This window comes from Nicotiana sylvestris, chromosome 7 (genome assembly GCF_000393655.2).
Source record: "Nicotiana sylvestris chromosome 7, ASM39365v2, whole genome shotgun sequence".
Taxonomy (NCBI): Eukaryota; Viridiplantae; Streptophyta; class Magnoliopsida; order Solanales; family Solanaceae; genus Nicotiana; species Nicotiana sylvestris.
Window position 1 is genome coordinate 154,002,204 of NC_091063.1, and position 23,501 is coordinate 154,025,704.

Consider the following 23,501-nt stretch of genomic DNA (forward strand, 5'->3'; position numbering starts at 1 on the left):
GGAGTACTTGTACTAATTTTGGTTCTAATTGGTTCTGAGTTCCATAATTACTATACAATTGTAATTCTTGCCTTATTTTACATGGTTTCGAACTACTATATATACATACTCTCTCATTAACACAAACAGGAACACTTTTAATTCTGAACTCACACCTACACTAAAAACACTCTCTCTTGCTTTACTACTTGTATTGTGGCCTGTTTAGCTGGCTGAAAGCCAAAACTATATTTCGAAGTCCTGCTACCTTTCTTTACTGCATTTTTTTGCTTCTTTGACTGGTATGTTCTAGTTAAGTTTTCATCATCAACAACAACATGGTTACTAAATATTCTTGCATTCTAGTCTGCCTATTGCTTGTATTTAACTCAATACCTTATTTAGTATGTTGTAATTTCTTTTCTCCTATTCTGAATCAATGTATTATGAATCCTAAATCCCTACCCCAATGTGTTTGATACTTATGGTTTGTTTGGGGCATGACAACATTGAATATTGCGGAACATGACTCAAACTTGGTCTTCCTAGGATCATAACCTCCATGTTACCCTTATATGTTATGAGTTCTGGTTGATTTTACAAGCATGGTAGTACTCCCTATTACTGTGCATGCCCAGAATTAACTTATGCCTAAGTATATAGGCTCCTTACAATGGATTCCCAAACCTCTGACCCCCTTTGATGTAAAATTATCAACTTGTTTGAAGTGTTAATGGCTCTTTCCCAGTACCTCTTTCCCTCTTCTTTACTTCCTTAGTTCTTAAAGCTCCATTTCCGCACTTGCACTCTTCTCTTAGACTTATGTTCTGCCACCCCTCATGTGAGCCTTGCCTTGGGACCCATGAGCTCCCTCTGAACTTGGACACATGAGGGCTGACATTTTCACACTGCACTTGTCCCTATTTTGGTTATGAAACTTGGGTGTGAGCACTGCCTGGGTCCTATTGAGGCCCTTAGGGCATTCTGACACACTCAAGTCTGAGAAATGCTTTGGATCAGGGTCTTTGAGTTGGTTTATCTCATAACTCAGATAGGAAGTCAAGAATCAGGCTTTCTCTGGTTGTAATTCTTTTCTTTGAATTTTCCTGATGTATTTTGTATTTAGTATTCCTGATCTGTAATAAGTTGTAATAAATATCTGGGGCTGGCTAGTGAAAAGGGTTGGGTATTTTATGCATGTCAAGGGTAGAAACCATGCCTATAGGACTATTTTTAATTTCTGCATATTCAAACTGCATTTAGAAACCATGTCTATAGGACTTCTTGTTCAACTTCACATCTAGATAACCTGCCTATAGGGATCATCTAAAACCCTGCACATTTGTCACCGTTTAGATACCATGTTTTAGGGTCCAAGTGGTTATAATCCAGTAACACGTTAAAATCAGTAACATATAGAAATCATGCCTATAGGGGTTCATAACTAAAATCCTGTTCGTTCCTACTCACATGCAATGTTAGGTATCATGTCTATAAGGATATAAAATCAATAACGCATAGAAATCATGCCTATAGGGATTCTTAAATAATTCTGATTCGCTTCATTCACATTCGATGTTAGATATCATGTTCATAGGGATTAAAATCCATAATAGTAGATACTATCACCTGCAGAATCTGTAATCAGTTAAATTTAATTTTATACATTCTGCATCTCTTTTAATAATCTAATTCCCTTACTTAACAAGGTTTAGCAAGCATGCCTATAGGATCTCAAACACTTCATTTTGAGTTATTATTGTCTCATCATATTCTGAACTCAATAGATATCATGTCTATAGGACCCCTTCTAGACACTTAGGCAAGCCTTGGAGTAATAACTGTAAACTGCATCTGCTTTTGTTAATCCCTACTACTAGTAGGCAGGCCTGATTCAGACTTCTTATTTGAGTTATGTAATAAACTAATATGCCTCAATAATTAACTTCCCTCGTCTTTATGTGCTTTATTCAGTCCCAAAAAGTATGTGCAAGTCATGATAATTATGTGCTTTTGTTTGAGGAGGTATACTTGAGCCTTATGTGTTATGTGCTTCCCCTTTAACGTGCAGTCTTCTTTATGTTTTGTATGCCACCTTAGATTTTTACCTTTGAAACCTCAAGTCATCCTAATATCCCTACCTTTTAGGATTAGTAGTCTTAAGTGCCTCCGGGACTGATAGGAATGGGATGAGTAATAGCATGCAATAAGTAATCAAGACCAATCTGTGCTTAATACCTTAATGGGGGTGGGAAGGGTAGATATGGATATGATGACCACACGATAATGTCACGTGTAGCCCCTCATTGAGGAGTGATTACCGGATATTGTGTAGGGTGATCCATATTAAATATAAACCTAGGACCCCTTTCCTTTATTTGCAAACTCTTTATTTTTTAAAATGTTTCTTTCAAATGTTTTTTTCTTTTATGTGTTTAAATCCCCTAATATTTGAGCCCATACCTATCTATTCTCTAAATTCACAATGATTGTCTGGCCGGGAACCATATTAGTGGATCTTGAGGGGTGCCTAACACCTTCCCCTTGGGATAATTTCAAGCCCTTACCCAATCTCTGGTTATTGAAACAAACTCAGAGTTGAATCTCTATTGGTGTCCTAATGCACCTTAATCATTAGGTGGCGCTCTTCAAATGCAAACCCAGTTCCCAAAAGGAACGAGTTGTCCCTCCAAAATGTCATAAACCCGATTTTACGAGAAAAAGGGGGCGCGACACCCCCCTTTTTTTCAAAGGATACATTCCCTTCCTACAGGGCTTTTAGCGAGAGAAAATTCATGGTGCTTCCAGTCATGTGCTTTGAGCATCAACTGTCCATGATCCATTGCAGTCCGCTTCCTTTTACTATTCCTTGCACATGTAAATTATGGGTTAAATTTAGGAACTCAAACTAGTTTGGGTCCCTTGTAATGAGAAAAGGGATAAATAAGAGCTTTTCTAGTCCATGCAAGCAATATTCGTTTTTTTGCGAGTGGTACCTGGTCCCTCTTTAGTAGTCACTTTTTCAGTAAACACTTTGTTTTTCTGTACAGATTGAACCCTGGCCTGGCAATTTTCTTTGAAGTTCCCATTGTTCCCATAGTGGGTACAAAGCAAGTTATCAGGAACTGTGACGTACTTGTTGTGAGGGTTGTAAGGAGTTTTCTCCTTTTGGAACCCGATTCCCTGCCTGTTTCTACTATTGTTGAAGTACATGGCAGTGACAACATCTAAGGACTAGGTCCACTTGAGAGATTTCTCAAGATCATTTTTTACTTTCTTCAATTCAGCTTGAAGCTGCCTATTTTTCTCGAGTTCACCACATAGACTAGTTCTCACATCATTTAGTTTTTTTTCAAGTTTGATGTGTGTCTCACTAGCTACTCCCTTACCTTTTTCAATACTTACATGCCTATGTTCAGATTTGGGTCCCTTAATGGTTTCCTCTAGATTTGTGATAACCACCAAAAAGTCATCCTTTGCTTGCTCATTATCAACAATTTTCTCTTCTAGGTCATTCTTTTCTTTGCTTAGGTTTTCTATGGTTTCCTTCAAGTCAACAACCTCTACCATCAAGTCATCTCTCTCATTTTATACGCTATTTATTTTTTCAGTTAGAGCTTCCTTTTCTTTTTCAAGATTAGCTATGGTCTCATTTAAATCTACCACACAGACCACCAGATCATCTCTACATTGTTCAGCATCTCCTAGCTCTATGGTCAGGGCTTACTTATCATTATCAAGACTATAATATGCATCAATTAAAACATTTGCTAGAGATATCAATTTCTTAGAAGAGTAGGACTTTAGATTTCTATGAACATCCCTGAAATTTACCTCATCACTTTCATCCTCTTCATCGTCATCAGACTGAGCCATCAATGCAAACAATGAGTCATATTCCTTTGCTTTAGTTTCCACTGCCATCATGGAGCTGTTTTTTGCATTTGGTTCCCCTTCTAATTCACTAGAGGAGTCTCTCCAAGTAGCAAGAGCTTGCTTCACAATATTGTCAACTGCACTTTTTCGACTGAATCGTTTGTTAGGAACTGGGTTCCTTTTTGCTTCTTTGTCAGAGTTTTATTTGTCATACTCCTATTTTTGAAGTGGGCAGTCTTTGATGAAATGCCCTGGCTTTCCACACTTGTGACAGAGATCATAGTTTCTTGGTTTGCTTGTACTACCTCTCTTAGGTATACCATCATTTCTTCGAACCATCTTTTGAAATCTTTTAGTGAGATAGGCCATATCACTATCTTCTTCACTTGAGTCATTGTTTTCAGCCTTGAGCACTAGGTTCTTCTCCTTTTTCGGCTCTATTCTTTCACTGTCTCTCTGTCTTTTCATCTCGTATGTCTTCAGATTTCCAATCAGTTCATCCATGGTTAGAGTTTGTAAATCTTTAGCTTCGGTGATAACATTCACCTTACTCTCCCAAGGGCCAAGTAGAACACTGAGAACTTTCCTTACAAGCTTGTTTCTAGGAATAACTTCTCCAAGTGAATGAAGCTCATTTATGATAGATGTGAATCTAGTGTGCATATCTTGTATAGACTCATCATCCTTCATCCTAAAGAGCTCATACTCTGTGGTGAACATGTCAATCTTGGACTGTTTAACCTGAGTAGTTCCTTCATGTGCCATTTGCAATGCTTCCCATATTTCTTTGGCAGAATCACATGCTGAGATTCTATTGTACTCATCAGGTCCTATACCACATACCAAGATTTTCTTGGCACGAAAGTTCTTTTCTAAAGCTTTTCTGTCAATATCACTGTATTCTTTTCTGTTTTTCGGCACCAATGGTCCAGTTTCTCCAAGCTTCTTCATGGGAACATGTGGACCATCACAAATGACGTCCCACAACTCTAAGTCTTCTGTCATTATAAAATCATGCATACGAGTCTTCCACCAGCCGTAATACTGACCATTGAATCTAGGGGGCCTGTAGGTTGATTGTCCTTCCTCAAAGTTAGGTGGAGCAGCCATTGAGATCCTTTCTAAGTGTTAACATTTTAGAAAGAACCTGCTCTGATACCAATTGATAGCTTATATGAGTCCACCAAACTATAGAGTACCTGGTCCTCTATGAGTTTCCACGGAGAATACTAATGAAACGGTAAGTAAATGAGCACGAGATTTTTACGTGAAAAAATCTCACTCAAGGGGACAAAAACCACGACCTACACTTGTAGGCTTTCAACTTCACTAACTTGTAAACACTCTATTACAAGCCACTTTGTAATGACTCTATTACAAAGACTTCAACTCAACTAACTTGTGATACACTTATCATAAGCCACTTTGTCACTCACTAGTTACAAAGACTTTAACTCAACTAACTTGTGTTACACTTATCACAAGCCATTTTGTCACTCACTAGTTAAAAAGACTTTAACTTATGACTAACTCTAGTCACAACACAAACTCAGAAAGTTTATGGGTTTACAAAGGGGTTCCTAAGCAACGCTTCTAGCTAAGTAATTTAGGAATTACAATAAGAACAATCACAAAGTTACAACTCAACTAAGGACAATAAAATACTAGATTTAGGAGCTAGTTCATAGTAGCATTTAACTTTGTTCTTCAAGCTCTTGAGAATTGAGTTCACTGTTTGTAGAAGGCTTGAATGCTTGAAGTGAATTCTCAAGTATTCAAGTGATGTTTTGTTATAATTCTCTTGTTAATACACCCTTGATGACATCACTTGAATGATGTAAGCACTTGGTAGGTTAAAATCAAGTGACTACAAAACTGTTGCACTGCAAAACTATTGCACTGTTTCTATGGCATTCACTTTCCAGTTGTGCACAGTTGACTTTCGTACTACTGTAAGGGAAACACAAGGGATCAGGTCCTTGTTTCTCTATTTTCTGCACTTGCAGCAGTTCACATTAGCGGGAGTCCAGGATGGAAATCAGACTTGTAAATCGGATTATATTTGCAGCGATCGCTTAGTCCTTTTTATAAGGCATAGTTGGGCATGATCAAAATTCAATGGGGAAACAATATTATTGAATAAAAATGATCACAAGTGACTTACCTCAAGAAACCCCTCAATATCCCTCTGAAAAATTGCCTTAGCCCGAGCTTGAAATGTCCAAAATAATAAAATCACATACCTTCGAATTAATATAATTTGTCCAGTGCTTTTGCTTCTGCGGATCACTTCACCGCATCAGCGGTCCCGCTTCTGCGGATCTTCCATCGCTTCTGCGATCCAGGACCTCTAGCCCACTTCCGCATCTGCTGTCTCTTATGCGTAGATGCGCATCCACATATGTGGATATACTTCCGCACCTGCGCCCTCAGGCTTCCTTTCCCAATCTCACGCCTGTGACACCTCTCCGCATCTTTGACCTCGTAGGTGCGGACAACCCTTCGCACATGTGATCACTGCCCATCTTCGCTCAAACCGCACCTGCAACCATTCCCTCGCTTCTGCGGTCATGCACCAGCAACCAAAACCCTACAGGTGCGGTGACACCAAACACTAGTAGCCCAGATTTCCTCTTGTCCAAATTTCAACCCGATTCCCATCCGAATCACTCCAGAGGCCCCCGGAACCTCAACCAAATATACCAACAAGTCCTAAAAACCGATACGAACTTAGTCGAGCCCTCAAATCACCTCAAATAATATCAAAAACATGAATCTCTCCCTAATTCAAACCTATTGAAAACTAAGAAATTCTAACTTCTACAATCGATGTCGAAACCTATCAAATCAAGTCCGATTGACCTCAACTTTTTCACACAAATTATAAATGACACAATGAACCTACTCCAAATCCCGGAACCAAAATCCAAGCCAGGTAACTATAAAGTCAACTCTCGGTCAAACTTCTCAATTTTCTAAAACTTCTAATTTTCCAACTTTCGCTATTTCAAGCCTAAATCAACTATGGACCTCCAAATCACTTTCCGGACACACTCCTAAGTCCAAAATCACCCAACGGTGCTAAGCAACCATCAAAACTCCATTCCAGAGTTTTTTTTACACATATGTCAATATCCGGCCAACCTTTTCAACTTAAGCTTCCAACCTTGAGGCTAAGTGTATCAACTCATTCAAAAATATTCCTGGCACCGAACAAAATATCCCAGCAAGTCACATAGCAACTAATAAGCAAAATGAGCAGTAAATGGGGGAACGAGGCTAGAACACTCAAAATGACCGGCCGGGTCATTACATCCTCCCCCTCTTAAACAAACGTTCGTCCTCGAATGGGTCTAGAAACTTACCTGGAGTCTCAAATAGGTGTGGATATCTTCTTAGCATCTCCCGCTCGGTCTCCCAAGAAACTTCCTCAACAGGCTGACCTCTCCATTGCATCTAAATTAAAGCTATGTATTTTGACCTTAACTTTCGAACCTGCCAATCCAAAATGGCCACCGGCTCCACATCATAAGTCAAATCACCATCCAACTGAACTGTGTTGAAATCCAAACATGATATGGATCGCCGACATACTTTCGAAGCATAGAAACATGAAATACTGAATGAACACTCGATAGACCAGGCGGCAAGGCAAGCTTGTAAGCCATCCTCCAATCATCTAAAACATCTCAAACGGCCCAATATACCGAGGGCTCAACTAGCCCTTCTTCCCGAACCTCATAACACCCTTCATGGGTAAAACCTTGAGCAGTACCTTCTCCCCAACCATGTAAGCAACATCATAAACCTTATGATCGGCATAACTCTTTTGTCTCGACTGCGCCATGCAAAGCCGATCCTAAATCAATTTAACCTTGTCTAAAGCATCCTGAACCAAGTCAATACCCAATAGCCTAGCCTCACTCGGCTCAAACCATCCCACCGGAGACCGACACCATTTCCCATACAAAGTCTCATACGGATCCATCTAAATGCTCGATTGGTAGCTGTTGTTGTAGGCAAGCTCTGCAAGCGGCATAAACTGATCCCAAGAACCCCCGAAATCTATGACATAAGTGCATAACATATCCTCCAATATCTAAATAGTGCGCTCGAACTGTCCGTTCGACTGAGGGTGAAATGTTGCACTCAACTCAACCTAGGTGTCTAACTCTCGCTGCATTGCTTTCCAAAACTGCAATGTAAATTGTGTGCCTCGATCTGAAATGATGGACACCGGCACACCGTGAAGGCAAACAATCTCGCAAATGTAGATCTTAGACAACCGCTCCGAAGAATAAGTAATACCAACTGGAATGAAATGCACGAACTTGGTCAACCGATCCATAATCACCCAAATAGCATCAAACTTCCTCGAAGTCTGTGGGAGTCCAACTACAAAATCTATGGTGATACACCCCCATTTCCACTATGGAATATCAAGCCTCTGAAGTAATCTGCCCGGTCTCTGATGCTCATACTTCACTTACTGACAATTTAGGCACCGAGCTACAAACCCCACTATATCCTTCTTCATCCTCCTCCACCAATAATGATACCTCAACTGTTGATACATTTTTGTGGCACTCAAGTATTGATACATCTTCGAGGCACCCGGATGAATGGAATACCACAAACTGTAGGCCTCCTCAAGAATCAACTCACGTATCCCATCGTCATTAGGCATACCAATCCAACACTACATTCTCAACACCCCATCATCCACCATAGTAACATCCTTAGCATTACCGTGCTGAATCGTGTCCTTAAGGAAGAAAATGTGGATCATCATACTGGCGTTTTCTGATGCGATCATATAAGGAAAATCGAGAAACCACACAAGTTAGAACCCAGTTGGGCTCCGAAACATCTAATCTCACGAATTGGTTAGCCAAGGCCTGAACATCAACTGCAAGAGGTCTCTCACCAACAGGAGTAAATACAAGGCTACCCATACTCACTACCTTTCTACTCAAGGCACCAGCCACCACATTGGCCTTTTCGGGATAATACAGAATGGTGATATTATAGTCTTTTAGCAACTCCAACCATCTCCGCTACCTTAAATTTATATCCTTTTGTTTGAACAAGTGTTGGAGACTCTGATGATCCGTAAATACCTCACAAGACACACCATAGAGATAATGCCTCCAAATCTTCAATGCATGAACGATGGCAGCCAACTCCAAATCATGAATAGGGTAGTCCTTCTCATGGGGCTTCAATTGACGTGAAGAATAAGTAATCACTCTACCCTCCTGCATCAAAACACACCCAATACTGATCCGAGAATCATCACAATACACAGTATAAGAGCCAAAGCTGAAGGTAAAACTAGAACTAGAGTTGTGTTCAAGGTAGTATTGAGCTTCTGAAAGCTCTCCTCACACTCATCAAACCACCTGAATGGAGCACCCTTATGGGTAAATTTAGTCAAAGGAACTGTAATAGACGAGAAACTCTCCACGAAGCTACGATAATAACCGGCCAAGCCAAGAAAGCTCTGAATCTCAGTAGCTGAGAATGGTTTGGGCCAACTCTGAACTGCCTCTATCTTCTTTGGATCCACCTTAATCCCCTCACTAGACACCACGTGCCCCAAGAACGCCACCGGACTAAGCCAAAACTTATACTTGGAAAACTTGGCATAAAGTTTCTCCTCCCTCATCCGCTGTAATACAATCCTCAAATGTTGGGCATGCTCCTCCTAGCTACGTGAGTAAACAAGGATATCATCAATGAATACTATGACAAACGAGTCAAGATATGGCTGAAATACACTATTCATCAAATATATAAATGATGCTGGGGAGCTAGTCAGCCCAAAAGATATCAGAAGGAACTCATGTTGACCATAACAGGTCCTGAATGCAGTCTTTAGAATCTTCGAGTCTTGAATCTTCAACTGGTGATAGCCAGACCTCAAATCAATCTTAGAGAATACCCTCGATCCTTGAAGCTAGTCAAATAGATCATCAATGTGCGAAAAATAATACTTGTTCTTGATTGTAACTTTGTTCAACTACCAATAGTCGATGCACATCCGCATAGTATCATCCTTCTTCTTCACAAACAGAACCGGTGCACCCCAAGGCGTATACACTAGGCCTAATAAACCCCTTATCAAGAAGTTCCTGAAGCTTCTCATTCAATTCCTTTAACTTAGTTGGTGCCATACTATACAGAGGAATAGAAATAGGCTGAGTGTCTGGCACCAAGCCAATGCCAAAGTCAATGTCCATATCGGTTAGCATGCCATACAAGTCTATAGGAAACATATCCGGATAGTCTCGCACCACTGGAACATAATCAATAGTAGTGGTATCAACACCAACATCCCTTATAAAGGCCAAATATGATAGAGACCTTTTCCCAACCATCCGTTGGGCCTTCAAATATGAAATCACTCATTGGGAACATAATCTAGAGAACCTCTCCACTCGATTCTTAGCAAACCCGGCATAGCCAACATCACGATCTTAGTGTGACAATCCAGAATAGCATGACATGGAGACAACCAATACATACCTAAGATCACGTCAAAATCAACCATACTAAGCAATAGGAGATCAACTCTAGTCTCCAATCCCCCAATAGCCACTATATACTACCGATATACACGGTCCACAACAATAGTATCGCCCACCGGTGTAGAGACATGAACATGTGAAACTAGGGACTCATAGGGAATATCTAAATAATGAGTAAAATATGAGGATACATAGGAATAAGTAGAACTAGGGTCTAATAATGTGGAAGTATCTCTGTGGCACACTGAGACAATATTTGTGACCACTGCATATGAAGCAATAACATATGGTCTGGCATGAATAACATAGAATCGGGCCTGACCACCACCTGATCGGCCTCCCCCTCTAGGGCGACCTCTAGCTGCCTAGGCCCCACCCCGAGCTGGTTGGGCGGGTGGTGAAGTAACTAGTGCTGAAGTTGTGGCCTAACTCTTCTACTATACTATACCTCCTAGGCGGCGAGGACATTAGCTCCACATATGCCCGAACTCCCCGCACTCGAAGCAACATCCCGATAGTGGTGGTGGGGATTGAATAGAGCCCTGAGTACCAGAGTAACTATTAGAAGGAACTGGCATAGATGAACCCTGAATCGATGAAGCACGTGATGAACTCTAAGTTGGGAGAGCACTGAGAAATGACTGATTCAGATGGGCATTGTATGAATCATGTCTAGATGATGCACCACAATGAACTGGACAAGCCATCTGAGTGGGCCTATAAGGATGATCCCTATTATGGTAGAACTGACCCCCGTAGGAACACAACTAAAACCACTCAATCCATGAGGCCTCTTGGCCTCCCTCTCCTCACACTACTAACTACAGACCAACTCTAGCCGCCGATCAATATCAACCACCTCATCGAACCTAGCGCCTGATACACTCTCCTGAGTCATAGCAAAATGCAACTAATAGGTGAAGCTATCAATGAACCTCCTAATCCTCTCCCTCTCAGTAGGAACCAACCAAATTGCGTGATGAGCCAACACTAAAAATACCATCTCATACTAGGCCACTGACATGCCCTCCTGATGTAGTTGCTCGAACTACTTGTGTAGCTTCTCCCTGCGGGTCTGTGGCATAAACTTCTCCCAGAAGAGAACGGATAACTCAAGACATAAAAGTGGTGCAACACCGACTGGCCTGCTCCTCTCATAGGCCTCCCACCATTTGAAGGCATCCCTAGTAAACTGAAAAGTAATAAACAAGATCCTTGGTCTCCAGAATACCCATCGTACGAAGAATCTGTTGGCTCCTATTAAAGAAGTCCTAGGCATCCTCTAACTCAGCCCCACTGAATGATGGACTCCGGAATGTTAGAGATTGTGCGTCCACCAGACTGTATAGAGAACCGAGTTCTCTATGTGTTTCCTCTTAAAATACTGATGAACCAAACTGTATAGCGATCTGGTCCTATATCAGTTTGATACAGTGCTAAGTTTGTGTAAGTCTACCGATTAGTAGAGTACCTAGTCCTTTATGGGATTCTGCTGTAAATGCTAATAAAGTTGTATGTAAATAAGGCCAAGGATTTTTACGTAGAAAAATCGCATACAAGGGGATCAAAAAACTACGACCTACACCTGTAGGCTTTTAACTTCACTAACTTGCAATCTCCCTATTACAAGCCACTTTACAATAACCCTATTGCAAAGACTTCAACTAACTTGTGATGCTCTCATTACAAGTCACTCTATAACTATCCTAGTTATAAAGAATTTGACTAACTTGTGGTATTTCCACCACAAGTCACTTTGTCACACTACGGTTACAAAGGCTTTGACTAACTTGTGATATTTCCACCACAAGCCACTTTGTCACACTACGGTAACAAAGGTTTTTGCTTATGACTCAACCTAATCAATGCTTTTTAGAAAGGCAGATAGGAGTTATAATGAAGAACACATGACAAAGACTCAACAACCTAAGGACTTAAGATGTCTTCGATCTTGGATCAGGTCTTTGAGGTTGAAGAAGCTTTGTTCTTGAGAGAGGTTCTTGAGCACTTGAGAGAATTTTCATTTTTTGTATTTGCAAGTGTTGGAACCTGAAACTTGTGCCTTGCATAAGGTTTATACTACACAAGACAACTTTAGTGATGTGTAATCTCAATGGGAAGTGATTGTTGCACTGTCTGCTCCACTGTCTGTTGCACTGCTGCAGGCAGTCATTTTCTGCAATTGCTTTCCAGCTGTAGTTGACTTGTAATTCTATCAGAGAACCCAAAGGGACTAGGTCCTTGTTGTGTTCCTCTTTGTACAATTGCGATCAGTCACTCAGTTGCATTCTAGCTATATAGTTGACTTGGACTTCTGTTAGAGAAGTACCAAGGGATCAGGTTCCTGATCTGGTTTTTGTGCACACCGCCCAGATTGTCTTGAGTTGAGTAACTTGAATGATGCTTTGTATAGACTCATTTTATGTGCACCTTGATCACATATGTGAGCACTTTAGTTGGTTAAAGAATGGGTGGGCGCTGGAAACAGTGCAGTGCGGCAGAATCTTCATTTCAAGCTGTGTCCAATTGACTTTGTACTTCCGTGAGGAACCCACAAGAGTATCAGGTCCTTGTTTGGGTTCCTACCTCCTGAAGCTGTAGCAAGTTCACATTTGGCTAGAATTCGTTAGATGCAGTGTAATCCAAGTGAGTCAGGTTCCTTACCTGGTTCTTGGCATTAAGTTTGTTAGATCATCAAAACACAAGGCAAAGATATTGAAAACCTATCAATCCTATCAATTTCCCCCTTTTTGATGATGACAAACTTAGCATTGAAAACAAAGATTTAGAGTTCAGAGAACCAGATTGAATAATAGGAGAGAGAACCAGGTTGAATAACAGGAGACCACAAGTTCCCCCTGACTTTATGTCCTTACTTACACATGTTTCCCCATATGTTCCCCCTGACTTTTTATTCTTGGTCTTTTATCTGGTTCCATACAGAAAGATTGTTAGATCATCAAAACATAGATTAAAATACCTTAAGCCTATCAATTTCCCTCTTTTGATGATGACAAACTTTTAACAGCAACTACATATGTTCTCTCTGACTCTATTCTTCCTCTTGACATATGTATGCATTATGTTCCCCCTGACTCTATTCTTCCCCTCTTTTGCATCAACAAAAATACACAGTAAGACAAAAAGGCATAAAGAAGTCCAACAAAGCTAACTCATGCCATATATGTGTACACAATCATGATAGAAAAGAGACGCAAAAGGGAAAACAAGCATTGTACAAGCAAAAGAAGAGTTGTTTTATTGATAAGAAATTTGACTGTTTCAACAGGAGCAACAACGGTGAAATCCAACATGCCATCACAAAAAGACAAACAAAAAGAAAGACAACAACCACAAAAGCATCATAGCAAAAGCTAACTGGCCACTGAGAGGATCCTAGGGGGCACTAGAAGAGGGAGGCTGGGAAAAGGAGGCAACAATGGTTTTGAGAGCTAGGTCCATGCGGGTAGTTGCAGATAATTGTTATTCAAGAAGTTTCTCCTGTAGATTCTCCACTAGTTGCCTAAGTCCAGAACTTGTCTCATACCTTCCATCTCCTAGATTGTCGGGCAAGCGTGCGACCCCACAAGACTTTTTCTGAGTTAACTCTTCTACCCAAAGCCACTGTCACTTAGAATGGTCTTTATTGAACCAAGTCCTCCCATAGTTTCCCACTTTTGTTTTCTGGATATTTCAATAACCTTCCCATTCCTGCTTGCAACAACCACAATGACACCCTCAAACAAATATTTCTCAGCCACAACCTTTTGTAGATCTTTTCACTAAGGAACTAGGTTCCTCCACTACTGGAATGTGGAGGAACAAATATTTCTCAGCCACTGCTTGCATCTTTATCAACCTCAACTACTGGAATGTGTTTATTAGCCACAACTTCCCCCTATTTCATCAACCTCTTTTTTTAATACTCTGCTTACTCTTTTGCAAGGCAGACTCAAAAGCCTTTTTCTTCTACAACCACCTGGTTTGTTTCAGCTAAAAGAGAGTCAGGTTCTTCAACAAGTTCTTCTGTGACGGTGTCATGAACCGGAAACTCAAAAAGTACCACAGTCCTTTCATCCCCTAAGAAATGGAGTTTCTTCCCCCTGAGATTCAGGAACAGAGGAGAAGTAGGGATTGCAACACATGAAAGTGAGACTCGAGATGAGGTGACTAGAGATAATGAGGAAATCGGTATGGGTACAGTAGTATTAGGGATAGTGAAGAAGTGGGTTTTCAGTGATGGTGTTAAGGGAGGAGGAGATGTGAGAATGATGTTGATGGCAAGAGCAAAAGACGATTATTCGTTGGCCATGGTGAGAGAAGTGGTAGAGAGTTATGAAGGAAAAATTAAAAAGATGCAAAGGGAGACAATGGTTTAGAACGGCTGGTCTGAAAAGTTGGATGATGTGGTAGTTGAATTAATTTTGCTATCTTTTTTTTAACAAGCATGCAAAAACACATTATTACTAACCTATGGTGCAGGAACCAGGTTCCTGACCTATTTTTGTAAAAGGGGTTTTGCAGCTCTCCTCCAAATTTCAACACTGTACTTTTAGCTTCTATGATCATCATGCGTGTTTACCTGCAACGGTATAGATGTGAGTTAGGCCTAGTCAGAAAACACTTTAGCTAATTTTACCTTAGTGTGTCCATCATAGCCATGTCAGCAGAACCATGTTCTCAATTAGGTTTAAGTAATCCCAGCGCCATCTTGTTTCTCAAAGTGTTCCCTGCTTAGAGCTTTGGTGAAGATATTTGCAATTGATCTTTTGTGCAACAAAATCTTCCAATTGTTTCTTGATCCACAGTGAATGAGCACATCATTAGGAAACTGCAACATATTCTGATTCAGCTGAAGGATAGTATAGAACCAGGTTCTGTGTGCCCTTAAAATATCAGAATTCTCTTAGCAGCCTTCAGATGAGATTCCTTAGAATTTGATTGGAACCTTGTACATAATCTCATACTAAATACAATGTCTGGTCTACTGGAAGTAAGGTAGAGTAGAGATCCAATGATTCCTATACTTCCATATCACACCTTTTCAAGAGTTCTTTGATGCATTTTTGTTGACTAATACATGTTCCCTTTATGGACTGCTTCACTTGAAGACCCAGGAAGACATTCAGTTCCCCCACCACACTCATTTCAAACTCACTTCCCATGAGTTTAGCAAATTCTTCACATAATGAGTTAGTTTTAGCTCCAAATATGATGTCATCCACATAAATCTAATCAATGAGCAGGTTCCTTCCCTGTTTCTTCAAAGACAATATATTGTCAATCTTTCCTCTTGTGAAGCCATTTCCCAAGAGAAAACTTGGATAGTCTCTAATACCAGGTTCTAGGGGCATGCTTCGATACGTACAGTGCCTTATCCAAATTGAATACATGTTCAGGATGTACATGACGTTTAAAAGCCTGTAGGTAGCTTGATATAGATTTATTCCTTGAGAAAACCATTCAGGAAGGCACTCTTCACATCCATCTGGAATAAGGTAAATTCCATATGTGAGGCAAGGCAATGTGGATCCTAATAGCTTCCATGCGAGCTACTAGGCCAAAAGTGTCATCATGATCGATCCCTTCCTCCTGATTGAATCCTTGGACAACAAGCATTGCTTTGTTCATTGTAGCATTTCCATGTTCATCCAGCTCATTCCTGAATACCCACCTGGTCCTTATGATGGTTCTGTCTGAGGGTCAAGGTACCAGGTGTCATACCTTGTTTCTTTCAAGTTGATGCAGTTCCTCTTGCATTTCAGTAATTCAATCTGCATCCTACAAGGCTTTCTTGATATTTTTTGGTTTTATTTGGGATAGAAATGCTGAGAAGGCTAGGGGCAGTAATGGAAGTACCAGGTTCCTCTTGAGAAGTAGAAGAGGATGTTGCATTATATCTCACCTGTCTCTTTCATCTTACTCATCAAATCAGCCTTCCCATTTGAAACTCCAGATATTTCCCAGAGACCAAAAGTGGTTCATTATCTTAATCATCATTGTTTCCTCCTTTTTGAGGAGGATGTCTCGTTGAATAGCACATGAACACTTTCTTCCACATAGTGTGCCATTTTATTGTAGACTTTGTGGGCTTCACTTTGAGGTGAGTATCCCAGAAGGATTCCTTCATCGCTTTTTGCATCACACTTCCCAAGCTGGTCATTCCCGTTGTTGAGAACATAGAATTTTCATCCAAAAGTTCTCAGATGAGTTATCTTTGGTTTTCTTTCATTGAGAAACTCATAGGGTGTTTTGTTCAGTAGAGGTCTGATCATGCACCTCTTTTCACTTCTGCTCAGTATTCCCATAGGAATTGCCTGCTCCATGTTTTTTGAACTTTGAGTTTGACAGACCATGGACCAGGTCCTTCTTCATCAATATATCCAGAAGTGAGAGACTTGTATCCCCCCATCCTTCATGTCATGTCTTCGAATCATTATCAACCGCATTCAAGCAGCTCATATCACCAGCTTAGACACGAACTTCTACCTTATTTTCTTCCCCATACCTAGAATGTACCCCTTCTTTCCATTTTCCAAAAGGGTACATCCCTTCATTGAAGGGATTTCAATGAGAGAAAATCCATGGTATTTCCATTCTGTGCTTTGAGCATCTACTGTCCGTGATCCATTGCAGTCCGCTTCCTCCCACTGTTCCCTACATATCTAAATTATGGGTTAGATTTAGGAATCCAAACTAGTTTGGGTCCCTTGTTATGATAGAAGGGATGGATAAGGGCTTTTCTAGTCCATGCAGGCAACATTGGTTTCTTGCGAGCGATACCTAGTCCCCTGTTAGTAGTCACTTTGTCACTAAGCACTTTGTTTTTCTAAACAGATCGAGCCCTAGCCTGGCAATTTTCTTTGAAGTGCCCATTGTTCCCACAGTGGGTACACAACCAGTTATCAGAAACTGTGACGTACTTGCTATGAGGGTTGTAAGGAGTTTTCTCCTTTTGGAACCCAATTCTCTGCCTGTTTCCACTATTGTTGAAGTACATGGCAGTGACAGCATCTGAGGACCAGGTCCACTTGAGATATTTCTCAAGATCACTTTTTACTCTCTTCAATTCAGCTTGAAGCTGCCTATTTTTTTCGAGTTCACCACATATCCTAGTTCTAGCAGCTTTCAACTCATTTTCAAGCCTAATGTGTTCCTCACTAGCTATCTCCTTTCCTTTTCCAGATTTTTCAGGTTTTAACTTAGTCCAAGATTTCACTATTGTTTCCCTTAGGTCTGTAATTTCTGCCAAAAGATCATTCTTTTCTTTTCTGAAAATTTCAATGATTTTCTTTTGGTCAGTAACTACATCCACTAAGTCGACTCTAGATTGTTCAGATTCTGCTAACTCTAAGGTCAAAGAATCCCTATCATCCATAAAACTATGAAAGGCATTGATTAATACATTAGCTAAAGACATGAGTTTTCTTGGAGAATAGGATTTCAGATTTTTCTGAACATCCCTGAAATTTATCTCTTTGTTGTCATCATTTTCATCAATATCTGGTTGTGCCATCAACGCAAAGGTTGAGTCATATTCAGTTGATATTTTTCTCTTGAAGTTCTTGGAGAATTCTTGCTTCAAGAGAGGACAATTTTTCATGAAGTGTCCACCCTTTCCGCACTTGTAACAAAGATCATTGTTCTGTGATCTGTTAGAGTTGTCCCTTTATAGTACTTCTCCATTTCTTCTGACCATCTTCTGAAACCTTTTGGTTAAGTAAGCCATGTAACTGTCTTCCTCACTTGAATCATTGTTAGCAGCTTTAAGTGCCCGGTATTTTTCCTTCTTTGGTTTTCTCCTTTCAAGAGTTGGTGGAGCAGCCATGAGGATCCTTCCTAGGTGTTAGCCTGATAGGAAGAACCTGCTCTGATACCACTTGTTAGAGACTGTACGTCCACCAGACTGTATAAAGAACCGGGTTCTCTATGTGTTTCCTCTGAAAATACTAATGAACCAAACTGTATAGCGATCTGGTCCTATATCAGTTTGGTACAGTGCTAAGTTTGTGTGAGTCCACCGAATAGTAGAGTACTTGGTCCTTTATGGGATTCTGGTGTAAATGCTAGTAAAGCTGTATGTAAATAAGGCTGAGGATTTTTACGTGGAAAAATCTCACACAAGGGGATAAAAAAACCACGACCTACACTTGTAGGCTTTTAACTTCACTAACTTGCAATCTCCCTATTACAAGCCACTTTACAATAACCCTATTGCAAAGACTTCAACTAACTTGTGATGCTCTCATCATAAGCCACTCTATAACTATCCTAGTTACAAAGAATTTGACTAACTTGTGGTATTTCCACCACAAGCCACTTTGTCACACTACGATTATAAAGGCTTTGACTAACTTGTGATATTTCCACCACAAGCCACTTTGTCACACTACGGTAACAAAGGCTTTTTCTTATGACTCAACCTAATCAACGTTTCTTAAAAAGCCAGATAGGAGTTACAATGAAAAACACATGACAAAGACTCAACAACCTAAGGACTTAAGATGTCTTCGATCTTTGATCAGGTCCTTGAGGTTGAAGCAGCTTTGTTCTTGAGAGAGGTTCTTGAGCACTTGAGAGAATTTTCATTTTTTGTATTTGCAAGTATTGGAACCTGAAACTTTTGCCTTGCATAAGGTTTATACTACAGAAGACATCCTTAGTAAAGTCCAATCTCAATGGGAAGTGACTGTTGCACTGTCTGTTCCACTGTCTGTTGTACTGTTGCAGACAGTCACTTTCTGCAATTGCTTTCCAGCTGTAGTTGACTTGTACTTCTGTTAGAGAACCCTAAGGGACCAAGTCCCTGTTGTGTTCCTCTTTGTACAGTTGCGATCAGTCACTCAGTTGCATTCCAGCTGTATAGTTGACTTGGACTTCTGTCAGAGAAGTACCAAAGGATCAGGTTTCTGATTTGGTTCTTGTGCACACCGCCCAGATTGTCTTAAGTTGAGTAACTTGAATGATGCTTTGTATAGACTTATTGTAGGTGTACCTTGATCACATATGTGAGCACTTTAGTTGGTTAGAGAATGAGTGGGCGCTAGAAACAGTGCAGTGCGACATAATCTTCATTTCCAGCTGTGTCCAATTGACTTTGACTGCCGTGAGGAACCCACAAGAGTATCATGTCCTTGTTTGGGTTCCTACCTCCTGAAGCTGTAGCAAGTTCACATTTGGCTAGAATCCGTTAGATGTAGTGTAATCCAAGTGAGTCAGGTTCCCTATCTGGTTCTTGACATTAAGTTTGTTAGATCATCAAAACACAAGACAAAGATATTGAAAACCTATCAATCCTATCACGGAATCTCCCAAATCTCTCAAGTCTCTTCTGCTCATCATTACTCATAACGGGACTCACCTGGGCCTGAGAAACTACAATCGGCTGGGCTGGTAGTACCCCCAGTGTCTGAAGTCCTTGCATCACCTGCTCTGGAGTACGGTTGGCGGGGGTATGAGTACCTCCCCCGACCTGGGAAGTGGCTGGCATGGTCTGAATAGAAATCGTTTGAGCGAGGCTAGTACATGCAGTTAATACCTGAGCCAAAGCCTTTTGAAGGCCTGGAATCACAATGGGCACAACTGGTACCTGAGCTGGACCCACTGGCTCAACCACATTTGGAACCTGCTCTTGAGCTGGAGCGATTGGTGGATCTGCAGGTGCTGCTTTAACTATTGTCCGAGCTGCACATCAGCCCCTACCGTGCCCCCTAGCACGACCTAGGCCTCTCGTGGCCCAAACAGGTGGTACTGGTGGCTATCTGTCTGCTTCGGTAGCACGTGTTCTCACCATCTGTGAGAGAATAGAATAACAGAAGTTTAGTTCCCGGAATCAACAAATTTGCACAACAAAAATACAAGAATGTGAAGTTTTCCTAAGTGTTCGACACCCTTTCGAAGATAAGTACAGACGTCTCCGTACTGATCCGCAAGACTCTACTAAGCCTGCTTATGACTCGTGAGACCTATGTAACCTAGGCTCTAATACAAACTTGTCACGATCCAAAACTCAATCTATCATGATGGCGCCTATCATGGTACTAGGCAAACCGAATACTCAGATATTTCCAACATTTACAAATTTAAGATATGCTAAAACATGTAAATAAAAGTCTCATCAAACTGATAAAACCGTCGTAACTCTATATAGAATTTTCCCAAAATTGGTGTGTTACTGAGTGCATGAGCATCTATACAAATATAGAGTATGAATCATTGTCTAAGAAAATAAAACTGAATAAGTAAAAACTGAGGGATAAGGAAAGAGAGTCAAGGTGTGCGGACATCAACGCATCTACCTTGAAAATCTTCGAAAGACTAAACAACTTTAAGAATCAGCAACCACTGTGTCCAGAAATACCTGGATCTGCACATGAAGTGCAAGATATAGCGTGAGTACAACCAACTCAGTAAGTAATAAGTCTAACTATTGGGCTAAAAGCAGTAGCGAGCTTCAAAGGTATAGTCCAATTGAAGAATTACAGTGCAGAAATGTAGACATGCTCTCAAGCTTAACAGTTAAAGCCCAAATAGGTAAGATATGTCAAGTACAACTAAAAACAAAAAATGTGCATCTTGATATCTACATGTCAGATATGTATGCCAACTAAAACACAAATAGTGATGAAATTATATGCATACTCTCAGAGTATCAATCACTCAGTCCTCCCATTCACTTCATCCTCACAGTCACTCAATCCTCCCAATCGCTCGACACTCGCACTCAGTAGGTACCTGCGTTTACTATGGTTGTGCAGACTCCGGAGGAGCAATGCCAGCCCAAACGCTATAATAAGCCAATCATGCCATGAATCAATAACACATGTTGCGGCATGCAGCCCAATCCCATAAATATCCTCACAATCAGGACCTTGACCTCACTCAATCATCAATCTCTCAAGTCTCTCGGGCTCACAAGAATTTTGATAAACAGCTCAAACAAAGATGATATGATATATCAATAAATGGCAACAAAGACTGAGATATGATATGTAAATAATAGTTGTGACTGAGTGCATTATTTCAAATTAAGCAAATAATTCAACATGTAATGCAACTTTGGCGGGTCCCAAATGTATCAACATGTATCTTAAGCATGATTTCTAACATGACTTGCAGCTTAATTTCTCTAACACATGGATAATATACGAATAACGACAAGATTTTTTAACTATACGGTTCCATGGAATTGACCAAGTCACAATTCCTATAGTGCACGCCCACACGCCCGTTACATAGCATATTGGTCACCTCAACACCTATCACATAACATAAAATTCGGGGTTTCATACCCTCATAACCAGGTTTAGAAGTGTTACTTACCTCAAGTCGTGCAAATCCCTACTCCAATAAGACCTTGCCTCTTGAATCGGCATACAAATGCCTCGAATCTAGCCACAAATAATTCGATACGATTAACACGAGCTAAAGGAATCAATTCCATAAAAAATACTAAGTTCTTAATCAAAAGTCAAAAATTCAACTCAAAAGTTGACCCCCAGGACCACGTCTAGGAATCCGATAAAAGTCATAAAATCTGGAAGCCCATTCAACCACGAGTGCAACCATACCAAATTTACCAAATTACGATATCAAATCATTACTCAAATACCCAAATTAAACTCTCCAAATCCCTAGCCTCAAACTCCCAATTTTCACCTCAAAACACACAAACTAGGTGGGAAATTCAATGGGGAAACAATATTATTAAATAAAAATGATCACAAAGTGACTTACCTCAAGAAACCCCTCGAAATTCCTCTGAAAAATCGCCTTAGCCCGAGCTTGAAATGTCAAAAATTGATAAAATCACGAACCCTATAATCTACCTAGTGTTTTCGCTTCTGCGAATCACTTGATCGCATCTGCAGTCCCGCTTCTGCGGATCTTCCATCGCTTCTGCAATCCATAACCTCCAGCCCACTTCCGCATCTGCGGTCTCTCATGCGCAGATGCACATCTGCATCTGCGGATATACTTTCGCACCTGCGCCCCCAGGGTTTCTTTCCCAATCTCGCACCTGCGACACCTCTCCGCATCTGCGCCCTCGCAGGTTCGGATAACTCTTTGCACCTGCGATTGCTTCCCAACTTCGCCCAACGGCACCTGCGACCATTCCCTCGCTTCTGCGGTCACGCACCTACGACCCAAACCCTATAGGTGCGTTGACACCAGACACTAGCAGCCCAAATTTCCTCTCAAGTCCAAAATTCAACTCGATTCACATCCGAATCATTCCCGAGGCCCTCGGGACCTCAACCAAATATACCAACAATTCCTAAAACCCAATACAAACTTAGTCGAGCCCTCAAATCATCTCAAACAACATCAAAAATACAAATCGCACCTCAATTCAAGCATAATAAAAACTAAGAAATTCCAACTTCTATAATCGATGCCAAAACCTATCAAATCAAGTCCGATTGACCTCAAATTTTGCATACAAGTCATAAATGACACAACGGAACTACTCCAACTCCCGGAACTAAAATTCGAGCCCCCTAACCACAAATTCAGCTCTCGGTCAAACTTCTCAATTTTCCAAAACTTCTAATTTTCAACTTTCGCCATTTCAAGCCTAAATCAACTACGGACCTCCAAATCACTCTCCAAATACACTCTCCAAATACACTCCTAAGTTCAAAATCACCCAACAGAGCTAACGGAACTATCAAAACTCCATTCCGGAGTCATTTATACATAAGTCAATATTCGATCAACCTTTTCAACTTAAGCTTCCAACCTTGAGGCTAAGTGTCTCAACTCATTTCGAAATATCTCCAAAACCGAACCAACTACCCCGACAAGTCACATAGAAACTAATAAGCATAAAATAAGCAGTAAATAGGGGAATGGGGCTACGACAGTAAAAAAAACAACTGGCCGGATCATTACAATCAGCCAAATAAACTAATGCATTATTCAGTTTGGAGAGTAGTTCTCTAAACTATATTGACAACTCTCTACTTTGCAGGTTATGAATGGATCAGACTCATTCATTCTAAGTGATAGAGGGAGTAACATGATTCAGGCTAGACTCTTGTGTTGTGTTGTTTTGACTAATATTTTTTTTTTTGAATTAACAAATGAACAAACGACCATTGACACTTCAAATAG

The 23,501-nt window shown here is 40.6% G+C and overlaps 1 protein-coding gene across 1 annotated transcript; it reads right to left on the reverse strand.

Annotated features, from left to right (window-relative positions):
- Positions 1-3,702: 3,702 nt before the first annotated feature.
- Positions 3,703-4,965, reverse strand: LOC138873977 (uncharacterized). The gene is made up of 2 exons (XM_070152474.1): positions 4,161-4,965; positions 3,703-4,043 (listed from the first exon to the last, which is right to left on the reverse strand). Exons 1-2 carry the CDS (start codon positions 4,963-4,965, stop codon positions 3,703-3,705), a joined length of 1,146 nt encoding a protein of 381 aa, XP_070008575.1.
- Between the last annotated feature and the right edge of the window lie 18,536 nt (positions 4,966-23,501).

Coding starts and splice junctions, on each gene's coding strand:
- LOC138873977 (XM_070152474.1), bottom strand. CDS start 4,965: ATGGCTGCTCCACCTAACTTTGAGGAAGGACAATCAACCTACAGGCCC. Junction 4,044..4,160: donor TGATGGTATACCTAAGAGAG/GTAGTACAAGCA, acceptor ACTCTGACAAAG/AAGCAAAAAGGAACCCAGTT.